Below are 17,169 nucleotides of genomic sequence, written 5' to 3' on the forward strand. Positions count from 1 at the left end.
TCCATCGGTAGCTGCAACAGGAATGAAAGGTGCCGGGAGCAGGAACAGGCGCCACGGTTCACCAGGACATGATCCGCTCCTTTGCTCCTGCTCTGCACACATTCATACAGTTTGTAGAGGTCTCTGGAGACTAAAGGCCAAGTTTTCCTCTTGACACAAAAAAATAAACACTTTTAAACCTAGAAGTGGTGCTTTTTAGCACTTCTTGAAGGTGTGGCACTAACTGAGCACGGCTATCTCAAAGCATCTTCCACTAACTTTTGACAGTTCATCTTGACCCTTCAAGATCTTTGTTTTTGCTTCCAAATGGAGCAAAAAGGATGAAACAAAATGAAAGAAAGAGAAACAAGTCAAGCCTACATTGCAGTAGAAAGCTGCTGCGGAAGATATAGTCAGCATGTAAATTGTAGATATTATCAGCTATGGTTCAGCATTAGTAGTTATTCCCTATTAGTTTAACCTCCACTCAAACCCGCCAATTCTTTCAACTCTTCTGTTTTTTAGTCTAAAAACCAAAAGCTTTGCTCTAAAACATGGATGGCCTCAGAGGGCCCAATGCTGGCCATGGCAGGAAGGGGTGCCCAGGCCATGCACAGGGATGAGCCCAGGCCTCCGAGGTTGGGGGGGTCTGGCCTGGGCTGCCTTGCGTGTGACACCACAGAGGAGCCACGGGGACACGGCCCACACTGCCCTGTCCCAGCTGTGCTCACGGGCACCAGGGGAAGGCTGTGGCCACTCGCCAGCTTTGGCTGGAGTCCATCCACTTTGCACCAGCTGAGCAGCACGACATGGACTGTAAAATCTGGCCTAAAGGTTTTTAAACATTTAGAGCTGCAAAGGCGAAAGGGTAGGCTGGAATAATGGTGTGGCCTGCCCTGACACACTTCTCAGCTCTGAGGGTATGAGAGATCCTTCTTATTATCCCAGACAGGAGCTGAAAAATGACATCATACTGGAGGAATAGGACACAGGGGTTACTTTAGAGATGATTCAGATCTTGTTATTAATTCTCTCTACTTGGCAGAATGTTTAAAAACTGGAAAAGCAGCATTAGGATTGCTGGCAGAGCATTTCTACAGCTGCACAGGTAGAGAGAAGTCAGCAAGAAGCTCTTTCCAGCCTGGTGAAAAGGATTAGAAGCAGAAAAGAGTGCTGGCCCCACATCCCAGTGACAAAATCATGTGAAAAACTCAAAAGCAGGCTGAATAAAAAACAAGCAAGTGCTCTACTCTACAAGGTTAGCATTATAAAACTGAAGCATGTTATATGTTGATATTTGGCCTCTCTCCATAGCAGATGTCTTTTCCACAGGTCAGGCAGAGGGGGTGAATAACTGACTCAATGGCTAGAAAAATGCTGAGAGAAAGAGAAAAATGCTGGAGATGGTCCAGTGTGTTAGTACACGTTTCATAAGTGTATGTATAAGAAAGAGAGATAATCTTCTTCACAGTTCTTTCAGCAGGTGTTTATCCTTTTTGGCATTGACAGCAATATTTTGTAGCTGCACAGCAGACATGAAGAATAAGATTCCTTTCCACACTTGCAAAGAATAATTTCCCCTTATGTGACTTACAGCTGCTCCAGTCATTCATAGCTAATGTCTTCCTCCTCCAAACCAATGCTATGAAAGTATTCTTGCTTCTGGAATTTACTAAGGAAAACATAATCTCCAAGTTGTGTCTGTAAGAGAGTGACCAAGGTGTTCTATTGGCTGCTTTTAAAAGCTAAGGAAGATGCTTCCCAATGAACACAAACAGAAAAGCCTCAGAGGAAACACTGTGTACTGTTTTCATGCTAAGATGATAAGAACCATTTAAAGAGCCTGAATAAGACAGTGAATAAGTAAAATTAAAACAATCCCTTCACTCCCTAGCAAATTTTACTCTGAAAAAAGAAAATTTTCTTTCCCTTCTGATATGTGCAGAGGTGTGAGGATGTCTGCAAGGACAAAGTCAAGGCCGCTGTTTTCTCACTGTAGCTGAGGTGAACCCCTTGCTGCAATAACTGAAGTAGCTCAGGTCAGTAACCACCTTTTAGTTAACCACCTCCTCGTGTAATAGCTTGAGTGCAGCTCTACAAAAACAGCAACTGCTGAAGAAAAGGGTGTCTGAGCTCTTACTATGGACAAAGCTGAAATTAGACCGGCCCCAGTAACGAGACCTCTTGTAAGGACACATGGATTCATAAATCCTGCATGAGCACAAAGTATAGGATCTGTCCTGTGGAAGAGACAAGCTATATAACATTAGATGCTTAAACCCAGTGGCCCAGTTCCATCCAGTACAGGATGCAGTCAGTAGGTTATGCTGAGCTGCTCTGAGGATCTGACCCTGCATTTGCTTTCATGTGAAAATGTTTCTCACATCTCCGATGAATGCATTTATACTAGCTGCCTCTTCCATTATCCCTGTTTCTGCATTTACTAGAACAATTTTATGTTCAAAACAAATTAAAATATTGTGTAAGATGTTGTACTTTCTTCTAGCCAGCTTGGATTTGAAGTGAACTGTGTTATTTAATAAAACTGTATCACTTTATGCTAAAATAAATTACAAAAATGGCAAAGAAATACACTGTATTTCACATATTTTTGGTAGATTACGCCAGTTGTTCTGAAAGTGAAATGGACACTTCATACCAGCAATATTTCCTGTGATCTCTAGCCTCATTAGGCATTCTCAGTACACCCAGAAGAGTAGTGTAAATAAAATACACTGTTTTCTGATGAGCTTTGATGAGCAGATGTTTGGGGGTTTTGTTGATTCATGTCTGGGATGTTTTTAAAACTTTTCTGCTTGTGCTCCATTTCCTGTTGAAGGAATTCAGAACGACCCAGATGAAAAGAGACAATTGTGACTGTGTCTGCCTGGATGCCGCCCAGGCCAGCAGCTGTGCAGTGGCCACCGCAACGTGCCTGACTCGCGGGAGGAGAAATTATGTAATTTTGTGTTTAGTCTACTTGTGAATTCATCTTTTGGTACAGATGAAATACTGCACCTCTATGCATTTCCTATTATCATTTGTCTAGAAGCTTGGAAGTGCAATTGAGATTACAAGATAATGCACTTGGTGCACCTCTCCTTTTGATGTTTGTGATTCATGCACGTGAAAACCACAGACAATTTAGCAGAAATAAAGTAAGTATATAAAAACTGGAATTCTTTGTCATTCTAAAATGATTTAGACTTAAACCAAATATAATTGATATCTGGTTTTGGGTTCTGTTTTGGGTTTTTGTGTTTTACATCTTTTGTTTCATTTAAACTGGAACGTTGATGCATTAAAATGTATTGATAACTATTTGTTCACCCAGAGACAAAACTGCAATTTTTTTCACTATGACAGCCACAGACTAATTTTAAGTCTTATTACTTATTTTGTTTTTCAAATTTTTCAAGCTAAAAATTGTGATCTGTGATAACTGTAAATAGCAGAGATAGAAATGAATGGCAGTGGCTCCCAGACTCTGAAATAATGTACAAGAACTGAATATGGATCAAGCTTACTGGAATGTACTGATAGAACTGGAAAATGTGGCAAAAGGATTAGAAGATGTGGAAAAAAAGCCAATATAAATTATCAAGGAAGAAAAGATAAGCAGAATCAAGCCAGTAAATCTGGGCAAATATGTGAAAGCAAGACTGCAAAGGTAGATCCTGAGGTGATTCACAAGATAATGCAATTGAAAATAATTAAACCTCCTTGAAGCAATGGAAATGTGAGCAACAAAATATCTGAGTTTTGGGAGGCCCTACCAAACAAGAGTTTCTGAAGGGACAGAAGATAAAGTTGCTGCAGCTCTACCTGCAGTCCACAGATTCAGAACCCACAAGGGGATAGATATCCTGACACAGAGGAGAAAGGAAGTTCCTCTTCTCACAAGGGCTAATGAAGAGATCACGAAAGAGAAGGATGCATCAAGGGGTGTGTGTGTGGGGGGGGGTGTTTAGGGGATGTTTCACAGAATAATTGAAGTCCTGTGCAGAAAGGCACACTGTGAACGTCACCCTTGGCTTCAGAACAGAGATTTTCATTCTGCCTCAAGATCAAGTGCATGTAGCTGCATTAGGAAATACCTGGCAGAATGGTTTGCTTATTTGAGGAGAAATTGGATGTGAAATCAATCTAGCAAAAGGCACAAACAAAAAGATATATACAATGATTCACTGGTCTTTTAAAACACATTTATTAAACACTTCAGAAGAAGGATATTATTTTCTCAGTAAAACGATTACTTGACAGAATTAGCTGGGACATTTTTGCCCTGATTCTTTCCTTGAAAAACAAATATTGAAATGTTTTTCATGGGAAAAGGCTATTTTAGATGAGTTTCTTATTTTGAATACTTTTAAAATAATGGAGATGTTGAGACATACTAGTTGAAGGTTGTAGAAAAAGGTTGGTTATAATATCATGCTTAAAGAAAATGAAAATACAAATGAAAATATAATCTAAAAGTACCGCTATAATAATTTCAGTAGCATGACTTGAATTTGTAAGATTTTAAGATTTTTGATATTTAAATGAATTCAGCTGTTCATCATCCAGACAAAGCTAGGAGATATAATTATTATTAGGCATATACATACATATGTACACATATATATAAGATAAAAATTCATCCACACTCTGAAAAGTAGATTCCACACAAAAAATAAGTGATAGATTTGTGATTGGGATAGTCACTTGTGTTTAAGGGCCAGGTTCATGATCTGTTTTGTACTCTAAAAGTAAACTGCTTATAATGTAAATTTGGCAAAGCCGCCTTACTTTTACTACCATTAGCCAAAGATTCTTAAAAGACTTTTGAATAATTCAGACCTATCTGAAACCCTCCTTAACACATAATATAAAGAACAGTACTTTTTTTTTTTTTTTTTTTTCAGGAAGGATATAATTGAAAACAGAGATATCTAAATGTCTTACTTTTATCAAGTTTACTAACGTAGTAACCTGTTTTCTTTCCACTTGATTTATTCATACATATCAAATCATTTTATAAGAGGCATCTGCAAACACATTTTTCTGGTATGAGAGACTTCTTTGAATAGCACACTTAAAAAGTAGTTACTTATTATTTTTCTGTTTTTAATAATTGTTTATTATGTTAGGTACACTAGACATTTTTTATTTGCTTTCCTTATTATGATCTCACTTCTGAGGAAATTTGGCTCCAATACCTTTCATGAAATAAAAGCATGTGTTTAGGACATTCCCAAGCTCACTGTCCCATGCTGACTGGATTCACCCCTTAGGAGAGGGATGGTCTAGGATACAAGTCCTTACTCCCAGGACAGTTTCTTTCGTGATATTTTTTCCCAGTAAGAGATTAACATAAAATATGTATTTGTTCCAGGGAACTACACTGGCAGCCAGTTTTGTGTTCACAGCTCTCACAACCCTTCTCTTTGGTGACACTTCCATCATTTATTATGCCCAGATCTTCAAAACCACATTAAATGTTCTGCTTGCTGTTTGCAGACAAAGTCACACTGGAACAAAATGTGTGCTCCTTGTCCAAAGGAAAATGTCCTGCAGCATCCAGGTATGCATTAATATTAAAACCCACCAAGGTAGTAGTACAAAAAAGGGATTTTGAGACCCCAGGATTAAAGGACCCTCTGGTAACTCTCTTTCCAATTGCAAAATGCTAAATTCCTCAAACATGCATTGCAATTTTGGTAACAGAAGCAGCTGCTAATGCTGTTATCTGTAAGTACTAGTGCAGGAAATTCCCTGTACAGAGGCAGAAACAGAATCTGTAGCACTGTGATAAGCAGTCAATCATTTTAAAAGGATGTCTACACTTCAACCATCCCTTTTGGAATTGACCAAAGATAAATTATTTGTATAAATATGTATGCAAATAGGATTCAGCTGTAATTTATGAGGGAACCGCCTAAAATATATTCCATTTACAGGGAAAATGCATCTCAGAATAGCGAACATCTAAATACATTGGAATACGCTTCTTTACAGAAGCAGAAAATGTAGCCCTAAAATCACAGATTGCACAGATGATAGAATGGCAGTTCAATTAGCTGAATTAAGAAGGTGCAACTCCAGAAATACCCTCATATACAAACACAGATTTACTATAAAGCGGAATTACCTTTACTTCTTGCTCCAGCTCCAGAGAAGTAACTCACACTACACAAGGGATATATGTCTCATAAATATGCCAAGGAGGGATCACAAACAAGTAAATTAGCCTTACATATTTTGTTTATTTTTTAAAACAATAGGTGCATAAAAAAATGGAATAGTGTGTCTTGATATTTGTAAGTCTATATCTTGTTTATTTATTTTTATTTTTAAAAAGCCTGCTTTATACTCTATTAAAACTTGGAACATCCATCTACACACAGATAATACTCTCAAAAGACAAGCTAATTTTTCTAACTAAAAATGCATTTAGAAACAACTTGGCACAAGTGTTTGTTTTACATTCAGTATTAAACTGGCACCACGTCTGGTCTCTGGCAGCAGTGACTATACTCCCCTTTGTTTGCTGCCGCTCCGTGCTCCAGCACTGGAGCCAACACCTGTGGCCATATAAAAGGCTACGATCAGCAGCTGCAGGACTCGGATGTCCATACTGAAAGGAATTTCTAAAGCACAAGCATTTGGATGTGTGGCTGGCTTCCTCGTCTGAGTCTTTTCAAGGCCTCCTTTGGCGGTGCACGCTGCTGGCTGCTGGATCCATCAACTGTCTGCAGAGTTACTGCTGACCAGTGTGTAGTGGTGACATAGCACAGCCTCAGACTCAGAAAAGATGCTCTTGGCTATGCTGATGTAAGGCTGCCTTCACTGAAGGTAGTTTTTTGCAGGGTTTGTCAAACGTGATACCACTGATATATGTAAAGAATGGCAAGGTCTACCCTAAATATTAATATGAAAGCTAAATACAAGCGAACCATAACACAGATTTCTGCTTAACACTTTGCTCTCTTACAGTGATTTGTTTGATCCACACAAAAGAATACAAGTCCAATCATTATATATATATATAAAACACCTCCTCTTATTTGGGATCGAATAATAATAAAATCAGAAATGTGCTCAGAGTTGCTATTTGAAACTCATAAGAGAAGCTTAACAATTCTGCTACTCAGAAAATCTAGAAAAAAAACGCCAATAGATGAGCTTTTTTCAGAAAAACTGGTATGAGGTCATTTTTTTTCTTAACTGCAGCCTATCATCCTTGTGTGCAAAAGCTCTTAAGCAAATGGAAACAGGCATTCAGAATTACAGACCATACAGTCCCTGCTCTCAAGTAAACACGGAATGTGTGTACAAACCAGATAAAAATGACATGTTTTCATTTAAAGGAATGTATTACATATGCAGGTAACAAAAAAATTAACTATTCTCTAATTCTCTGATATCATTAGAACAAGCCATTGGAAGTCGCAATGTTATTTACATTTGGATGTTGGAATATAAAGGCATATAGAAGTTACAGGCATAATCTTGCATTACACATGTGCAAAACTGAGATAAATGCTACTGAGAAAAGAACTTAGCTCTAAGGATTCTAAAACACTGTCACAAACAAATCATTAGAAAGGGCAGAGATGATTCACTGGCATGGCAACTTAAAAAGCAATATTTAAAATTATCATGAGTCTCTTGTCTTCTCCATGGCACCCACTAAGTCAGAATAAAGGAAAGCAAATTCTTCAGAATTGGAATATAATAAGAAGCAGTTTATTTAATGTTTTAGGATTCATATTGTCCTATGGCATTTGCATATCAGGATGTGCCCCATGTTCTGAGTGTTTAGGTAGAAGACCAAACACACAGAAAAATTCTGATGCAGCATCGTTTGAGCCACGTCTTACATGGAATACCAAAGTCGGGAGATTCATCTGTACAATTTGATGATAAGTTTTTTATTCCAATACCTACATTTTCTGTTAATTTCAACCTTGTTCAATCATTTCAGATAACAAGAAAAAAAAAGAGTCACCTTTGTTAAATGAAGCATTCTGAAAGCTCTTGGTAAGACTTTTTACATGTAGCAAATCAAATGATGACCCTGTTGATTTACCAGTATTGCTTCTCTTTAGTGGCAAGACAAGGGAAAGATGGAAATTCACAGTATCATTACTAACGCTGATTTTAGGATCCAGCTGTGTTTTAGTTTCACGTGTGCATTTATTACCTGTATTTTCAAGCTGCTATCACCTGCTGAGAAGATGAGGATGAGCTGGCATTTTACTGGTATAATTATTAATGAGCTAACACTGGCAAAACAAAATTTGCTGCAAGCCAGTTACTGATGGATAAAGCACGTTGCCCTGTTTCATTAAAAACATGGAATTTACTGTTACTGAGTACAGACAGCAGTAGATCATATGAAAAACTTACTGCAGTTCTCTAAATTCACTGATATTTGACAAAACATTTTTTTCTATGTTTTGTGTATCGGTTCAGATTGTCCTGCATTAAATTACAATATAACTTTGGTAAAAAACAAACACAGTGGTAGCTGGGTCCCAATATGTGTGACATGATTCACTGCTCACATAAGAGTGTTTGCTGAAGACAAACAGCTTTTTATCATCTCTAGTGAGGAATATGGAAAGGTTCAAATTTGCAGACCATAATGTTAGAGCAGTCTGAAGACTATGAGAGCAGGTGTTGGATGCTGCTTCTTTTATTAATATTTCTTCAATGTCATGATAACACTGATCTTTATTTCACAAAAGTTTGGTACAAAAATGCACGATGCAAGTAAGAACCTTCCATTTTTAGTGGACCCAGTCATGAACTTATGTTTCTTTTTTATTGTCCAACATTTTGCCAAAGATCGGCAGGATGGAAGATTCATATTGTGGGAATCCTACCAATTCTTCCTGGTGATAGCAATAAAAAAAGGGCACAAGACCAAGTGAATGACTGCAATTGAACAAAGTCTTATTCCTAAAATAATGTTCTTTAGAGTTCAAGACTTATTTTTTCAGTCTTACCTGTGGTATTATTCTAGAAGTTTAAGGCAAGAGTGGTGTAGGTTTGGGCTTAACACTGCTACTCAGAAAACAATAAGTAAAGTGCACTTGGTGTCATCTTTTTTCTGTATTGTAAGGTCACCTGCAATTTTCTTTTCATTAGCAACACTTGGTTCTTTTCATTTATTTCACAAATAAGAGCCTTGACTCTTATTTTTATGCACATAAAAATGTAAGTTATATGTTTATATCACTACTGACTTAAGTAAGTTTAGGTCTTTTAATTGAGGTATTGAAAAAGCTTCACAACTTGCTATTATAATACCACTGCTCTCACTAGTGAGACATCGAAAAATTTGTTCAGAAGTGCAGTAAAAATATTGAGTAAAGCTTGATACAGGGCCAATTCTTTCAGCACCTAAATGCCCAGATAATGATAACTTAACTTACTGGGTACCATATTATAATGATAGTCCTTCAACGTGATTTTATGGTGTTTTTATCTAGATCACTTAGAATATTTTTGATCTGATTTTTGAATAATAGAATACACTAAATGTTTTACAAAGGCTTTATATATAATTGAATAGAAATATATATTATTGAAAGTTGCTCCAAAGTACAAAATTATCTTTTCAGTGTCCCAAGTACTGTGAAGAAGCCATTCCCAGTTTCCTAGAAAAATCATGACAAGTACATAAATAATCCTGAGGGGACATAAGAGATCATCTGAGGAGGATATAGCAAAGCCTATAACGACTTCAGATACTCACTAACCTCTTCAAAACCTCTGAAGCTGAAACAATCCTACCCTAGTGGTAAGAACCTCATCTGCTTATTCCAATATGATTGAAACATTTTTTCCTAGTAACACTTTAAATCAATATGCATAATTCTATCTTGCTACAGCTCACCAGGTACAAAAAATTGATCTTTACTCCTTAACAGTCCTACAATTAAAAAAAATAAAATAAAATCTCCATTTGTAAAGTTTTTTCTCATTGGTCATGTCTTTTTTTTTTTTTTAAAAAATATTCTTTCTCTTATGTGGTCATCAAATTTATATCTGTATGTGGTGGTCAGTGATCACAGTGCCAGCAATGGATCCTTGTGCTACATTTACACTGAAGGCCCTTGTTATAGCTGAAAACAGTATCTGGTGCTTTAAAGGGCAAGGCAATTTTTTTTGAAAATTTTTGATGTTTCCTTTCGCAGTGGAAATCTCAGCACAGAAGCATGGCCAGCCATGGCTGAGAGCAATATTCAACTTTCACGTCTCACATGCAACATTCTTTTTCAAAACTTCAAAATAACCTCTACTTTATTGGACACAGCATGGTTTTCTGTACTTACATTATAGTTGTGGCTCACCACAGCTCCTGAAATATATCCCATTATATCCAGGTATTAATTCTGAGACAGTTACTCTGCACTTTGTATCTATGATTCTTCCCTACTGTGTTTAGCCTTTATACCACCTTACCACATTTCACCTTCATGAACTATCTATTTGGCAGATCACTTTGAAACCTGAACCTTTTTTGTACCACTCATACCTTGGCCAGGCTCACTAACCCAACAAAGCCTCTTTTCCTCTGTGCTGTCATGCAAATTCAAAGATAAATCCCTTGCATCTCACCTGCTCTTACTTCTAAAATATGTTATTATCAAAAACTTTGGGGTTATGGTTTCTACTTTTCAAACTGCTATGCTATAGCTGAACCTCTATTTTCTATTTTATTTTGTGAGAAAGTCAGGCCCGAGGCAGTATCGCTGGAGGTATAATCATGGACACACCAAACCTAATGGTTACTGCTGAGCCAGATGCTCTGCCAAAGCTGGAAATTAGATTAGCTTGATAAACTGATTGTAAATAAAATCCTTAATCTCCCTCAAAGTAAGAGGGAAAGCTTTAAATTTCCTGTACCGTTATTTGCCTTCTCCAGACATCTTCTGTTCTCTTCTGGGAATCACTTATCCTCCACAAGTTCTTAAAGACAAAAGCCTAGAGATTGCTACTCTGTGTACTGTGAGATTAACAGGTCGCCAGGATTTGTACAAACCTTCTTCCAGGTTTAGAGTGTCATAGAACAGTTTCAACTTTAAAGGAGTTGCTATCCAGAAATGTGGGAAAGTCAAATTTACCTTATGCACAGTGAGCTAATTTTCCTTATCTGCAGCCATGACTGTGTTTGCTTTATGAACATGTAATTAAAAGGAGTGGAGGGAAAGAAAAGAGCATTAACAAGGTACATAAGCAGGCTCATACATGATGTCTAATTTCTATAGAATATAACTCTTTTACAGTCCTTGCCTCTGGTGAACCAACTGCTAGGCCAGCTGCTAGCTCTACCCTTCGTGCTCCCCACTTTAGTCACAGTCAGGGACTGAATATGCTTGCTGGGAAAATTCAGCTTGCAGCTGAATTCAAATGGATAGTGACATTTTGTGAAAGCAGTTTCCAGCTTGCTGGCTGCCACCCTCCCTGATGTCTCATGTCCCCATGCTGCTTTACAGCCCCTCTGAGACTCTCCATCCTGGGACCCCTCAGCTCTGGGTAATCCCTGCAATTTAATGAGCAATTTCAGCCATTCCAGTTCTCAATAAGGCTGCACACAGTGTGGAAAACTAACAGTGACCTCTTGTAGGCTCAATTCTTGCTCTGCTCAAGTCTATATTGGATCTTGGCACTGCTAGGTGAATGGTTGGACTTAACTTTAAGGGTCTTTTTCAACCTAAATTATTCTATGACTTTATTCTTAAAGAGCTCCTCACATGTCACACAAACTCCTCCAGCCCTCTTCTGTGGTTTCAGGATCCAAATTTTTCTTTCTGGTGTCAGAAAATGTTGTCACCAACTAGTGAAATCACACTACAGGCATACTTGTGCTAGGTCAAAAATCCCATGGATTTACAGATACACAGATCCACTTGATTATATGCCTCTTTTAAAATTAAATACCTCTCAGTCACAATAAAACAACATATATAAACTGAACGTTCTTCTGCTCTACTAATTTGGTTTTTTTCATTTAATTCCCTTTAGAGATGACATCAAATATTATCTGAGCTCTTTTTCCCTGCTGGACTTCCACTTCCTCTGGATAGAGGCACAGGTTTTGCTTCAGCCCTTTCCTACTATGCTTTGCATAACTCAGATAAATGTTCTTTAGCCTGCTTTTTCCCTCTCCTGTCTGTGCTCCTGGCACTTTGCTGTTAATATTAATTGTATTAAGCATAAGGTCATAATTAAACCTTTTTAAACCTGGAAGGAGGATAAGAGAAAGAGGAATGTATTGAAACAAAAGGACCCTTCAGGCTTTAGCCTTCTGTGTCACTCTTTACTTGCTCCCTTTCCCCTGTTAAATAATGAGCTGAATTTTCCTTCATTTTTCTCTTAGGTCTAATGCCTCTTGCAAAACCTTCTCTTCATTTCCACAATGTCCCCTGCTAGATCCAATTAATTTTTTACTTTTGCCATTCTTCCTAGTATCTTCATTTTGTCACAGGACAGTGATTTTCCAGACTGTGAGTCTGGCAGAACATCAGAAAGGGAGATTTAACATAACAGCTGAAGCCACCACCTCATGAGAGTTTGCGCAGCCCAAGACTGATACGGGGTGTAACCCCAAGTGTGGTATGTGGGAATGACTTAAAGAGATGCAACAAAAGTAAATTCCTGCCCTAAACTGAAATGCTAACATAGGTGGCTCCAACATTAAAGACTGGGGTTCTGCAGGGAGCTTAGGGGCTGTCAAAGAGATAAATGGAATGATATAACAGAGAAACCTACCTTGATAATAGGAATTTAATTGTTTAACCCCCAAGAGCGAGCAGCAACTGAGTCACATGTAACAGAACCAAGAAGCAAGCAGGACAGAAAGGCTCTAGAGCAGGTCTGAAAACAACATTCATTTGTCCACCACTGCTGCTGAAGGTTTGCCTAAGTGTATTTTGTCATTCTACCTTTTGCGAAGGTCTTCTGCCTTTTACAATACTGACAGCTGCTAAATACTGGCTTCTTCACCGACAGCTACCGTGTCAGGCTGGAATTCAGGCTTATTGCTAACCTTCCCCCATAAGAGCTTATTCACAGCTTCCCACTTAAGCTGCAAAGATCAACTTGCAAGCCCAGTAACAAATTGCTGAGGGGGTTCACCTTCTTTCAGTTTGCTTTGATGGGGCTGCTCAGAGAAACAGGGAGACATCTGGCATGTAAAGGAAGGATCTCTGACAAAAATACGGACAAGGGTAATTTCTGGCCTCCCTGATAGATATTCTTTGATTCAACATAATTTATTTTTTTTTCTTTTTTTTCAGTTACTTTTGAGGGTAAGGTAATGCTTTTTTTTTTACAGTGTATCTCAGATCCACATTGAAATTTTGTCTTGTTCAAAGATGGTGAAAATTTACTCAACAACTATGTGTCTTTATGTACTCTTAATACCAAAATATACATTAAATCTTATTTTCTCCTGGATGAAACTGCATCATGAGACCTATTCAGAATTTGAGAGTCTACCCAATGTAGCATCCCCTGAATCCAAGCTGGAAAATGTCACGTCTTTATCAAAGACGTGTTGATGAGTCCAGAGTGGCTGAGTTCAGTGCCGTAAGAATTAATTATTAACCATGCTGTTATGGACTGTTCTGAAACTGTCCTTGGTGTGATATCACCTGCTTAAAAATGATGTCTCAATCTAATTAAGTGTGTGAATTTAGGTGAGAAGAATAACTGCAGGCTGTGCACTTCTTTGCTTAACAATCTGCTGAACTTGTAAGACCAAATCTGTAATTATGTGCTTGTTTTCTTAGTACCCATAACTATATTTTTCATAGAAATACCTTAAAATTCTGCTATGTTTTTCTCTTTCCAGTTACCTAATACATTGTAGAATGCTTCCCAGAACTTCCTTTATGGGTCCAGCAAGCATTACAAAAAATATTTAGTTAAAAACAACAAACAAAAAGATATGAAACAATATAAACTCTTTCATTTTCTTCCATTACTGAGATTCAAATTCGGGTGTTTAGGCAGTATATCAAGGTAAAAACTCACTAAAATGTAGTGCTTGTATATATGAGAAAAATAACTTATATATCCATAATCAAATAATTAAACAGATTTAGTTAAGTCTGTGTAATTCCCTTTTTCTTCTGCAGAGCAATTATACTGGAATAAATCCACTTTAATTCTGGAATAGACTGTCCACATGGGGAAGTATATTGAAACAGCTGTAGTAAAATAATTATTTGACTACAGCTATGCTGTTTGCTCCCCCCCTGAAAGCAAGCCACCAACACAAGAATCTTGCCTCTTTTGCAGAAGCTCAGCTCTGCTGGCTCAGTCCTATTCCACAAACAAAGACTTTGCCAGCAGAATGAACACACAACTCGGGGAACAGCTTTTACCTCAATTTCTCACTGAGTGGTGACACGCAGTGATGCACTTAGCTTCTTACCACTTAAACAGTTCTGAGATGCATTGGGATGTGGAATGGAGACTGTGGACAGAAAATGCACCCTTTTCTGTAATTAGTTTTATATTTTGTAAAAGTGTAGTCCATCACTTGGAGTAGCTCCAGCTGAAAGAAGATGGGCTGACCTGTGGACACCTGGCAGGTATTGCCTCTGACCTCTACTACTTGGCACAGCCCGAGGGCAGAGCCTTTCTCTGCTTTCACCTTCCAAAGCCTGCAAGTCCCACAGGCTCACTCTCATCTCAGCTTGCACCAGTGCAGATGCAGAGAAGTGGTGTTCTTCTCTCCTCCTCTGTACTGCTGTCACTTAAAAAGTGAACTGAAGAGAGACTACAGCTGTGACATTCTGCTTATTGAACTGTGTTTATGTTTCACTACCGTTAGTTTAAAGATTTTAGTATTCTAGACTTAAAGCACAGGCTTTGGCTGGTCGATTATGCTATGTGAATCCAATACCCAATTTTTGCAGACTAAGGAGTTCTTCCTTCAGCCACACAGCTACTCAGAGGTATTTCACCTCAAAGGCCCTCTAAAATTTGGCTCCCCAAGCTCTCAATGGGACACAAAAGTTCACAGCTCTTGCAAAAGTCACTGGAACGATGCAGATAAGAAAGCTGGGTCACAGCTTACCTCGATCTGTGTCATAGAGGAAAACAAAGCGGTTCCATTCATAATGATCCAGCAGGCTCAGGAGGGCTCCCCGCAGGGACGGCCGCAGCTGCAGCACAAACTGACTCTCGCCCTCCGTGGGGAAACTTGGCGTGATGAGGGAGATGTGCAAGGCGCTGCAGAATGAGGTCAAGGTATGTACTGATCTCTTATCATATAGTCCAAAAATGGCAAAAACTCCTCTAGAATACTGGGAGCAAACTGAAACAAACAAACAAACAAAGAGAGTTTAAGTAGTGACAAAATCTGTAAACATGTACTTACACATACCAACATCCCCAAATTTTTAATGTGAATATTAGCAATTCTTATGTTATCTACAGTTACATTATCTACAGTACATTCAATTTTCACATCTGTTTTATTCTGGAAACCAATAAGTAAAGATCTAAATAACATTTCATGACATTCTTATCCTATTTATAGAACACTAAAGTATCTAAGTAGCTTTGCTCCAACATAAAATGTAAAAAAAATAATGTGTTTTTGCATACCAGTGAAAAAAATCAACACATACTGTTTTAGCCATAGCTCTGCATAGTATCAGGCATTGAGCATTTCCACTACCTTGAACTGAAAAATGTTCACATTCTAAAATGTAAAAATTATCAAAAAAATGTTACTGACCTTGTAAGTGAAATTTGGACATTTTGAACTGTAGCAATGTAGAACCTTTGCTCCCTTTTAAGCAGGAAGCCCTTGTGGTACATTAAAACACTTCTAGAGACATTGAGTAAAAACCTATTTCATGAATAATCTCCTTGACTTTAAGAGGGCAGTTTAAGTAAAATGTAGCAAGTCAATATGATCTGACTTTTGCCCCAACCCTTTTGTTTCTACTCTCTGCTAATCGAAAACCAGAAAACAAATGACTATATATTCTGAGTTTTGATTTGCTCTTGGACTAATTTATGACATAGGGAAAGACCTCTCTTGATTTCATCAGACTGGGTAAGGACTTTGCTGATCTCTACACATACAGGCAGGCATATGGGTATTTTCTTGAGTAACTATTGCATTTCTATCAATTCATAAAGGGTCTAGCGAAAAACATCCCAGTTTTTTACACACAAACCAAGTTATTAGAAACTGTGATCATTAATAGTGCTACCTCACCCAGAATCACAGAAATTGGAGAAAGGAACAGTCAGTTAGAGGATCATCATATTTCCTATGCTTTCCTCTCAGTATTTCCTATGCTCTCCTGTTCTAGATCCTCTCTTCTCACAGTCCGTTCTTACATGTTGCCTAAACGTGGGAAAATTTAAGACACTCTCCCACTAGCCTGGAATTCAGAGTCTTCTGCATGTGCAGCACACTCAGCGTACGATGTGCACCCTTAGCAATTTCAAATCATTTCAGCTTTAATTTCTTTTCATATTACATTTACTGCATAAAGAGCTGAAAATACAAATTGTGCATTTTTCTCCTAAGACTCGGGTGATTTGCCCAGTTCTTATGCCAGAACTGGAGTAAGTAGCTTGAGGGCAGTTTTGTGATTTTATAGTCTCCTCCACTGTTATGGCTCTCATCCTAATGATTTTTATAGCCAGATTTTATATCAATAAAGCTTTTTCAAAAGCTTTCTTCCTTTCTTCTTTCTTGAACCTAAGTTCACCTGCAATATACACATCTCTTACAAACCCTCTTAATATTTTATATGCTGGACCACACAAAATAGATTCCCACAGACCCCTCAAATGATTGGCTTGTCATTCCACTAATCATCACAGGGAACTTTGCTCTCTGCTTTTCCAGCTCCATCTCATCTTGCTTGAACACAGATGACCAACATGTTGAGACTTTCAATTAAAGGTTTCCCGCTATTTTTTACATTTTTTCACCATCTCAACCACAAAATATTTTTTCTTACATATCCTAAGATGATACTGTATTTTTTTCTAAAATCTGAACCTCAGTGATGGCTGATGATCAGGCTGGAATGAAAAGTCTGCTCCTTCTTCCTCCTGGGCCATTTGCAAACAATGAGTTTCTGCTTATAGCAGGGTATTTTAATTAGTCACTATAATTTGTTTTCCATCATGCCATACATATTTTTGCACTCT

The 17,169-nt window shown here is 37.9% G+C and overlaps 1 protein-coding gene across 11 annotated transcripts in view; it reads right to left on the reverse strand.

The window, feature by feature from the left end:
* GRIA4 (glutamate ionotropic receptor AMPA type subunit 4) overlaps nt 1–17,169 on the reverse strand; it is a 217,151-nt gene that overhangs the window by 130,356 nt on the left and 69,626 nt on the right. For all 11 annotated transcript variants that reach the window (XR_015284792.1, XM_023920399.2, XM_023920413.2 and 8 more), the window contains exon 3: nt 15,065–15,304. Coding sequence is in view for 10 of the 11 variants with exons in the window: in XM_023920399.2 (XP_023776167.1) it covers nt 15,065–15,304 (240 nt within the window). In the remaining variant the exon portion in view is untranslated. The remainder of the gene's footprint in view (nt 1–15,064; nt 15,305–17,169) is intronic.

This window comes from Cyanistes caeruleus, chromosome 3, assembly GCF_971803275.1.
Source record: "Cyanistes caeruleus chromosome 3, bCyaCae1.hap1.1, whole genome shotgun sequence".
Lineage (NCBI taxonomy): Eukaryota > Metazoa > Chordata > Aves > Passeriformes > Paridae > Cyanistes > Cyanistes caeruleus.